The sequence below is a fragment of the Octodon degus genome, unplaced genomic scaffold, assembly GCF_000260255.1.
Source record: "Octodon degus isolate 3935 unplaced genomic scaffold, OctDeg1.0 scaffold00153, whole genome shotgun sequence".
Taxonomy (NCBI): Eukaryota; Metazoa; Chordata; class Mammalia; order Rodentia; family Octodontidae; genus Octodon; species Octodon degus.
This window is the reverse complement of record NW_004524729.1, coordinates 874,809-884,099: the sequence shown is the minus strand read 5'-3', so window position 1 is coordinate 884,099 and position 9,291 is coordinate 874,809. Positions and strand designations below refer to the sequence as shown.

The 9,291-nt window shown below is 57.3% G+C and overlaps 1 protein-coding gene across 2 annotated transcripts in view; it reads left to right on the top strand.

Annotated features, from left to right (window-relative positions):
* Positions 1–9,291, top strand: part of Scube1 (signal peptide, CUB domain and EGF like domain containing 1) — a 120,683-nt gene that overhangs the window by 87,831 nt on the left and 23,561 nt on the right. For both annotated transcript variants that reach the window (XM_004642387.2, XM_004642386.2), the window contains 5 exons: positions 4,350–4,469; positions 4,803–4,907; positions 5,739–5,855; positions 6,782–6,919; positions 8,759–8,962. In XM_004642387.2, the coding sequence (XP_004642444.1) occupies positions 4,350–4,469; positions 4,803–4,907; positions 5,739–5,855; positions 6,782–6,919; positions 8,759–8,962 (684 nt within the window). The remainder of the gene's footprint in view (positions 1–4,349; positions 4,470–4,802; positions 4,908–5,738; positions 5,856–6,781; positions 6,920–8,758; positions 8,963–9,291) is intronic.

Genomic DNA, 9,291 nt, shown 5'->3' with positions numbered 1-9,291 from the left:
ATTGAACCCAGCACCTCACATATTGTAGCTAAATGCCTGCTGGGCTACACTCCCAGCCTGAGCCAGGGTCTCAACTAAGTTACTCAGGCTGGCCTCAAATTTACAGTCCTCCTACCTCAACCTCCCAAGTAGCTGGAACTACAGATGTACACCACCACGCCTGGCTTGACATTAGATGTTTTTAGTTCACAGGACAAGTCACACTGTAATTGGTGTCATGAGAAGGAAGGGCAGTTCTACTTCAAGATCCAAAGATGGTTCAGCTCACTGAGCAGGCTTGCCCCGGGCAGGAGAACACACCCCTGTGGCTGCATCCAGGAAGCGTGCAGGCTGCTGATATCAGCGTGTCCTGTTCAGACCCCGAGAACCAGGCCTGACCTTGGCGTGTTCACTCCAAAGAGCTTGTGGTGTTCTGGGAACGCTCAAGTTGGACCCCTCCCAGGCTCCTTGCCAGGCACTCTGCTGCTGTTGTGTCGGCCTTTGCCCCAGGGACTCTGTTCCTGAATCCTGTGTAGTGCAGGCATGTTAGGGTTCCCTCAGCTATAATTCAAATCATGTGTAAGAGGATTTTCTGTGACTTCTAAAAATAACCCTCCCTGTGTATTTACCTGTAGTCCCAGCGGCAGAGTAGAGCCCTCCCAGCCACAGGGCCTCTGTCCCAGACAAAAGGGGCTCTTTTATGGGACAAGACCAGAGGAATGGTGATGGGCAGGACCAGGAGTGCTGAGCTGGTTAGAAAAGGCCCAACCACGGGGGCCTCCCAGTCACCCTAAATCCCCTGCACTCTCGTGTTTGTGACACACCTGCTCACAAGTGCCCTACACATATCCTCACATGTGCCCTCGTGTGTCCTCACATGTGTCCTCACATGTGCTCTCACACATGTCCTCACTTGTGCCCTCACACATCCTCACATGTGCCATCACACATGTCCTCACATGTGCCCTCACACATGTCCTCACATGTGCCATCACACATGCCCTCACATGTGCCCTCACACATGCCCTCACCTGTGCCATCACGCATGCCCTCACATGTGTCCTCACACATGTCCTCACATGTGTCCACAGATCCCCTCATACATGCTCTCACATCCCTCTGTGTGCTTTCCTTTCTCACATGCTCATGTACCTCACATGTGCTCACACATGTCCCCTCATGCATGTGCGCACAGGAAGGCATCCTGCTCCAGGGCTGCAGCCGCACCCTGTCTTTCTTTCCCTGTCGCCACCAGTTCCCCTGGGCTCTCTCTGAGAGACTGGCCATGATGGGGTGAGGGGCCGAAGGATCGATGCTGGCCGACTCTTAGTCTCAGGCTTCTCCTGACCTCTTGCAGGATGTGGCTGAAGCCATGGTCCTCCTGGTAAGGGATAAAGGACTTTACTACCCATGCACCATTTAGGGAAACCAAAGTCAGCCTTTTCCAGTCCTTAGCTTGGCTGTAGACCCGGCTTACACTCAGCGTGGCAACCAGGCAGTGGCAGTGGAATTCTTTGGGGTGTGGATTTCCCATCCTGCGCTCCTCCCCCAAGCCGGGGGTGCTGGCCAGCAGTGCGAGAGCAGCAGCATGTCCTCCAGCCACCCCTGAGTCCCACCAGGCAGGCGCTGCACAGGCAGGGGACACCTATCCCAAGCCCAGGTCCACTGGCTCTCGGGCTGAACAGAAGCCAGCCAGCTCTTTGTCTAGGGATGTGGTGTCACCCCCGAGTTCCCTGCTGCACACACAATCTGAGCAGTGGCCCCTGTAAAGGCGTCAGAACCCCACAGGATGTGCAGGGGCTCTGGGGACACAGAGATCTACAGGCCTGTGCTGGAGACTGAGTTCCCTCAGGTGTCCTCATCCCCAGGCGCAGAGGCGTCTGGGAAGAGAGCACTTTGGGCCCCAGATATGTTCACTGGGAAGACCATGAAGAATTTTGTTTGTTTCTAAATTACTCTCTTTCTCAGACTCCTTGAAAATATTCAGGTGCATGGTAAAGATTATTTAAACTGACATTCTTTCATTCCGATTTATTTTTCCAAGTCCCTCCCACCCCCATTCAGACATACCCACCTGCAAAAAGGAAGGACAAGACTCCCTCAACACATTTTGGTTTGGGATCTCCTCAAAAATGGTGATTGCAAGTATCAAATCTATGTTTAAAGTCACCAAGGGGGGCCGGGGATATAGCTCAGCGGCATAATTGCCTGCCTGGCAAGCACAAGGTCCTGAGTTTAATCCCCAGTACCACAAAAATAAAATAAAATAAAGTCACCAAGTAAATCATATTTCCTTGATTCACAATTGCGAATCTTTCCCATTTGTTTTCCTCAGGAAATGCTTCTGAACTGGCCCTAGGTAGTACAGTTCCGGCTTCGCTTGTTCACCTAGGGCAATTGTCCTACGTTGTGCTTGGGGAGGGGTTCAGATCTTCTGGTCTTTACTAGCTGCTGCTTTTTTATCTTCTTTTTCTTCCCCAAGATCCTAACAGTTTAAGGGGCTGGGGAGATAGCTTAGCAGCTTAAGCGCCTGCCTGGCAAGCGCAAGATCCTGAGTTCAGTCCCCAGTACCAAATGAAACAGATCCTAAGAGTTAAGCGAGCTCATCAGTACAGATCCAGTCACCCAGGACAATAGCGAGCCAATAAAATCCTGAAATCGGAAGCAAATCCTTTTCCAACTCCTGCACTTTAGGAGCTTTGTGTTCTCCGCAGGCTGCTATAATGGACTTCCATGCAGTGTGGCTTTTCCTGTCCCAAGCCACCCCAAGGAAGAAGGTGCTTCCTAAAGTCAGGGCCATAGCAGGACTTGGGGGGCTGTAAGGGGCAGGTGGAGGTGGAACTGGGAGGAGAGAGCTACAGGACTAGGTTCAGAGGAAACTGAGGAAGGAACCAGGAGGAAACTGAGGCGAACGCACGCCACTGCCTGAGACCAACTGCTGGATGGTCAGCACCCTTCTCCTAGCTTTCTAGAGCTCTTCTTCAGCACAGTTCATAGACTCGAACTGTCCTGAGCACCCATAATGACCGGTGTTATTCTAAGTGGCTGTTGCTAGTGGTGGTGGTTGGGGGTTCGTGGCAGGTGGGAGGGGGCACTTACGCTGTACCAGCCAAGTGAGAGTTAGGGTTGTAGTCTGAGTCCACGAGGATCAAAGAGCTCTGCCAGGACCTTGTGGCTTTGGCATAAAAAACCCTCAATCATCGCCACAGCCAATCAGAAGCATGTGCTTAGAGCGCCTGCCAGTGTCCCCAGCCAGAGGCAAGAAAGCTGTGGGACCCGTGACTTCCTGGCTGTGGACAAAGCAAAGTGACCGCTCTGGAGTCTCGGCCCAACAAGATTGTCCTCATGAGGACTTTGTCAGGGACTTGGGGAAGGCCCCCTCAGTCCCTGGCAGTGAATCTACCTCCCTGCCACCCCCGTGCATCCTTGGGGTCCAGGGGGATGGGGTCGGAAGTGCACAGGGCTGGTGTCTCCATACCTCCTGTAGAGCAGCTTCAAGCATCACACACGAGAGAGAGAAGCAGCAGGACCAGCAGGGCAGACAGGCGTGCAGCCCACGCCTCTGCTCGGAGGGCTACTGGAGACCACAGGTGTCCAGCTGTCATCAACACCAGCAAGTGGGAGAGCTCAGTGAGGCAGATCAGGGAGTAGGGTCCTGCTCCATTGACTGCACCCCACATCTCTCTTAAGGGAAGTCATCTGTGGGCCCCCGGCACCCACAGGACACAGGGAAGCAGGAGTGTTCTGAATCCATCCCGGAAGAGCTGAGGGGATCGCCACACTGTACACTGGAAAGCTGAGGTGACAGCTTCCAGGAGAGCTGAGGTGTCCTAGGAATGCCTGAACTAGCCACAGGGGGACTAATGGAGCCTGGCGCCCCCTACTTGAGGATGTCCCTCCTGTGTTGACTGATGCGGCCCAGCGTGAGGCATTCTGATGGGCTGGCTCTCCCAGTGACCCAAGGGTCATCAATTCAGAGTCTTCTGTCAAACACAGGAGGCATTTTCTCTCATCTTCAGACACCCAAAGTTCTCTCTGGTCCGTGCCTCGAGGCTGGACCCCCACCAGGAAGCTCCATTTGCCACTGTCCCTTTCCCCCCAATGGTCAGGGATAGCTGCTCTGGGGACCTGGCCCTGGCCCTGGGAGACTCCCACCTGGGGACACCCTGAGCCTCCTCACAGACAGCAGGGCGAGTGTCTGGGAGGAGAGGGAGCAGCTATCTGACTGTGTCCCCCACAGCCAAATGAACCTGGCCCCTGGCAGCTCCCCCTTGTCCATCAGGCCCTGGAAGGGAGGGTGTAGGAGCCCTTGGTGGTCCTGCTTGCTGGCCTGTGGCCCTGGCCACACTCTCTGCCTTCCTTCTCCTCAGAGACCGGCAAGTGCCTCTCCCGGGCCCAGGCCTCCGCGCAGGCCCAGCTGTCCTGCAGTAAGGTGGGCGGCGTGGAGAGCTGCTTCCTTTCCTGCGTGGCCCACACCCTCTTCGTGCCAGGTAACCCCCGGCTATCCCAGGGGTGGGCTGTGTTGGGGGAGCTCTTCCCTGGGGCTCTTGCTTCCTGCTGCTCCTAAGGAAGAACCTGGCCTAGCAACAGAGGCCCTGGTCCCCAAGTCCTCCTGGGCAGGGGACCTGCCTGTCTGCCTGGTTCTTTGGGGTCTGGGCTCCTCCCTGCCCAGCCACTTGCCCTTGGGCATGTGGCAGAAAAAGCTGACCAAGGGGTTAGCCCTGACCTTCATCCCATTCAGCAACCCCTCGGAGGCCTCGAGAATCTGGGGTCCTGGAAGGGAGGTGCACCCAGACCCACCTCACCCACTGGCCTCTCTGCAGACTCGGAGAACAGCTACATCCTGAGCTGCGGCGTTCCAGGTCTCCAGGGCAGGACGCAGCCCAAGCACAATGGCACCAGCTCTGGCAGCGGGCCCAGCTGCTCAGGTAGCCCTGGCCTCCCCATGCCACGCTCCCTTGGGTGGCCCCTTCGCTTGGTGTCCAGCACCATGCTGGGAGAACAGAGAGGCATAGCCCAGGGAAGACTGAGGTCAGGAACCAGCGGGCCTGGGATACCGGGCACAAGACAAGGCCAGGAGGCCCTAGAAGCCTGTAGGCTGCAGCCCAAGTCCCAGCCCAGGGCAGTGGGCCACAGAGGGTCCTTTTGGCCCCCATGTCATGGGAACAAAGCAGTTTGGTGGCCCCACAATGCTGGGGGTGCATGGACCTCAGGCTCTGTTTCAGGACCCATGTCGCCTCTGCTGCATGCTGAGGCTCTGAGACCCATAAGGCGTGAACCCTGGCCTGGAGGTTGCCAGGCATAGTGCGCTGCTGCTGGTGCTCGGCTCCTGCCACTCAGGCAAGCTGTCTCACTGTTGAGGCCCCGGGATATGATTCCAAGTCCAGCAATCACAGGACTTTGTGATCCTGTCTGGGTATTTCAGGCCCCCTCCCCTGCCTCTCCTTCTCTTCCTAAAAACCTGAGCTGTGCTATGGCTTTGGCAGGGGGCAGGAGGTGGTCAGTGCCCATCTTCTCCGCAGAGGGTCCTGGACTTGAGCCCGACCCCACAGCCCATGGGATCACCTTCTGCAGCTTGGCACAGAGGCGAGGTTCCCCAACCTGCAGGGCTGTCAGGCAGAGTGGCCCGCACCAAGCCCCAGTCCCAGCCCCAGTCCCAGCCTCAGCTTGGGGTCACTTTCCCCTGGGAGCACCCATCCCCCACCACCTCCTTGCCCACAGGAGAGACCACCACCTGGGGGAATTTTGGCTTTCCCTAGATGCCTCCACTGCCCCCATCAAGCAGAAGGCCCGCTTCAAGACCAGAGATGCCAAGTGCCACCTCCGGCCCCGCAGTCGGGAGCGAGCAAAGGAAACCCAGAGGCAGCCCCTGCTGGGTGAGTGTGCCACCCTGTGTTCCCCACAGAGAGGGGGCGGAGGAATCCCCCAGACCTGGAGCTGCGGCCTAAAGTCCAGTGCAGCTGGATTGTCAAGGGTTGGGGCCGTAGCCGGATAAGCTTGGGCACTGCAGACGCTGGCCGTGTCTCTAGAGAAGAAAGCAGTGCCTGAGTAGGGAATCTGGGCCCCTGGGGTCTTAGCCATGGTCCTCATCATTGACACACAACACTCAACACCATCGAGCAGCTCACAGCATGACTGACAGGAAGCAGGACCCAGACATGCAGGCGAGAGAGATGGACCCTGCTAGGCCACTCCCCCAGGGACTGCCTCTTCTACCCAAACCCCGCCCCCATCCACAAATCAGCCATGACCCCAGCGGGATCCAACTACCTCCCAAAGCCCTGCCTATGCATGCATGAGGCCTTGAGGGGACTTCTAGATCTAAACCATAACACCTGACATTTGTGGGGATGATTGGCCCTGCCCGCCCCCCGGGGTTAAATGGCGACATAGCCGGGGCTTTCCACATGGTCTGGCTGTGCCCCAGTGGAAGGAATTAAGGTGCTCACTTGGTGACCGTGTTTGAGTGAGGTTGGCTGATGCTGATGAGACTGCAGGCTTAACCAGAGGGGACAGGGGACAGTGTCCCCTAGGTAGAACCTCCATAGCCCCTGTGCTGGGTTCACAGCCTCCTGTGTGAATACAAATGCAGCTGCTCCATGAGCAGCCCCAGACTGATTGGCGACCAGCTCCCCAAGAGGCCCTGAGCCAGCCCTGACCTCCTGGGGCCTCAGTTTCCCCTTCTGCTCCAGGGACTATTGGGCACCAAGGAACTTCCCAGGGGCAGTCTCTGTGCAGGGCCTGGTAGGACCCCACCTACTACCCAGGCCACCTTTGCCTCAGCACCCCCTCCCTCATCCAGACAACTGCCACGTGACTTCTGTGACCCTCAAGTGTGACTCCTCCAAGAAGAGGCGCCGAGGCCGCAAATCCCCTTCCAAGGAGGTGTCTCATGTCACAGCAGAGTTCGAGGTGGAGCTGAAGATGGAGGAGGCCTCAGGTGGGTGAGGGGTTTGCCCGTGGGCTGCTGCACACCTGGGGGAGCTGTTATGGGGTTGCAGCCAGGCTCCCACCAGAGCCCTGGCAGCAGGAGGCGCAGGCCAGCCAGGCAAGCAGGAGCCATGGCACGACCAGGGTCAGTGTGGAGGGAAGAGCTCCAGGCACAGAGACAGCTGCGTGGCTCTCCCCACCTGCAGAGCCGCCCCAGTGCTGAGCAGCTGTCCACAGCATCCCAGGACAGCTGACCGAGGACTGGCTCTCCCGCTTGCAGAAGGGCTCGTGACACTGTTACACAGCTTACATCAACACATTCCTCTTGGCTGTGACGGAGGAGTGGGGAGTGGTGGGCAAGTGTGTTTGGCATGTGCCAGGCTCTAGATGTGGGCACCGGGGCCCCTGCCCAGGCAGCACCACAGCTGGGGGAGGCAGGTGTGCAGACAGGGTGCCAAGTGCTGAGTGACCCCACAGGCGGTGGGGGCTCAAGAACCAGAAGCAGGGGCCAGGGAGATGGCTAAGTGGAATAAGCACTTGCCTGGCAAACACAAGGGCCTGAGTTCAATTCCCGGTTCCGCACAGAAAAAAAAAAATTTTGTAGCTTAATTATATTATTACTAATACAGCTGACTTTTTGTCTGCAGTTACAAATCTCTTGAAAGCACAAGGGTCTGAGTTTAATCCCCAGTTCAAAAAAAAAAAAAAAAAAAAGAGGCTGTCTTTTTAAAAAAAATTTTTTTTAATTAAATTAAAAAACAACAACAAGAACGGGCCTGCCAACCCTGGAACGCCAGCTCCCGGACGCAGAAGGCCGGGCTGAGCCTACAGCGGGATCCGCAGCTCTGCACCCCATGCGCCGCTCCCGGCCCCGGAATCCACCCCGGACCTACGGGGACCTTCTGCGCGGATCGCGGGCGGGAAGTGCGGCGCCGGCTTAGGCATGCCAGGGCTCCAGCTTCTTGCGCTTCTTGGACAGTTGGCTTGCTGGGGGTGTCGCCGGGGAGGGCGGGACGGGCCTTGGGGCCACTAGTCGGGTGGGGAGTGGCTTCGAGGGGCCCCTCGCCAGCAGATGGCCGCGAGGCCGCCCTCGGAGCACCGCCCGGTATGTGCGTTTTCCTTGTTTCCCGCGCGCCCAGAGCGCACTCTCGGGAGGGAACGAATAAACCCGGCTTGTGTGTAAAAAAAACAACAACAACAAAAAAAAAAAAAGAACCAGAAGCCACAGACCTAAGGCCTTTCCCCAAAGGAGAGGTTCAGGAAGCCTCCCCATGAGAGCGGCCACTAAATCAGAGCTTGAGGTCAAAGTTGACTAGGTAAAAGAGGTGACAAGGAATAGCGTTAGGAAGCGGGACCACAGAGGTTGCATGGACAAAGGTGTACCTGGGAAGTAGGGAGGAAGGCGGGGCAGCTGGAAAGTGGGGTTCATAGTGTTTGGGGGTCAGTAGCTGAGGCAGGTGGGAACCAGACCTGAAAGTGCTCTTGGGGACCAGCCAAGGCCAGAGAGCTGGCCATAATCTGGGGACAATGGCAGTGCTCAGTGTCTTTGAGTCTCTCTCTCTCTCTCTCTCTCTCTCTCTCTCTCTCTCTCACACACACACACACACACACACACACACACACACGTAACCAGTGAGCTATGCCCTGGGGGTAACCTGCTGTCACAGAGGCCTGGCTTGTCCTGTGGTCTGCCACAGCCAGGTTACCCCTCTCAGATCCCTGGGCTTCTCATTCATCCTTCCGCTAGACGCTGGCCCGGGCAACTGTGAGCATGTGCTGAAAGGGTCCACAGCCTTGCGCAAAGCTGGCCTGCCAGCAGATGTGAGCGCTACTCCCCCCTCGCCCGCAGAGGCCTGCGATGAGGACTGCATCCGGAAGCAGGCCGAGCAGAGCTTGCAGGCTGCCATCAAGACCCTGCGGAAGGCCATCAGCCGGCAGCAGTTCTACGTCCAGATCTCGGGCACAGAGTACGAGGTGGCCCAGAGGCCAGCCAAGGCCCCGGAGGGCCCAGGGACCTGTGGCACAGGCCAGGCGCTCCAGGACAGCAGATGTGGTGAGTGACGCTCGCGGCTCTCAGATGCTGCACAGCAGGTACGCCATCCCTTGCGGGTGCAGCCTCAGTCAATCATGAAGAGCAGGCAGGAAAGAGAGGCGCACAGCAGGGGTGTACTGGGGCTTGCACCCCCGCCACAGGCAGAGTTGGTGTCATCCACATGGCAGTGTGCAGCCAGCAGCCACAGCCACAAATCGGAGCTCAGCTCAGAGCCCAGGCTGAGCAGGGAAGCCACAAGCGGAGAAGCCGAAACTGGCTCAAACAACCCCATGGGGATCTGCTGTGAGCAACTTATTTGGGACTATTTCTAGCTTTCAGAAACATTGTTA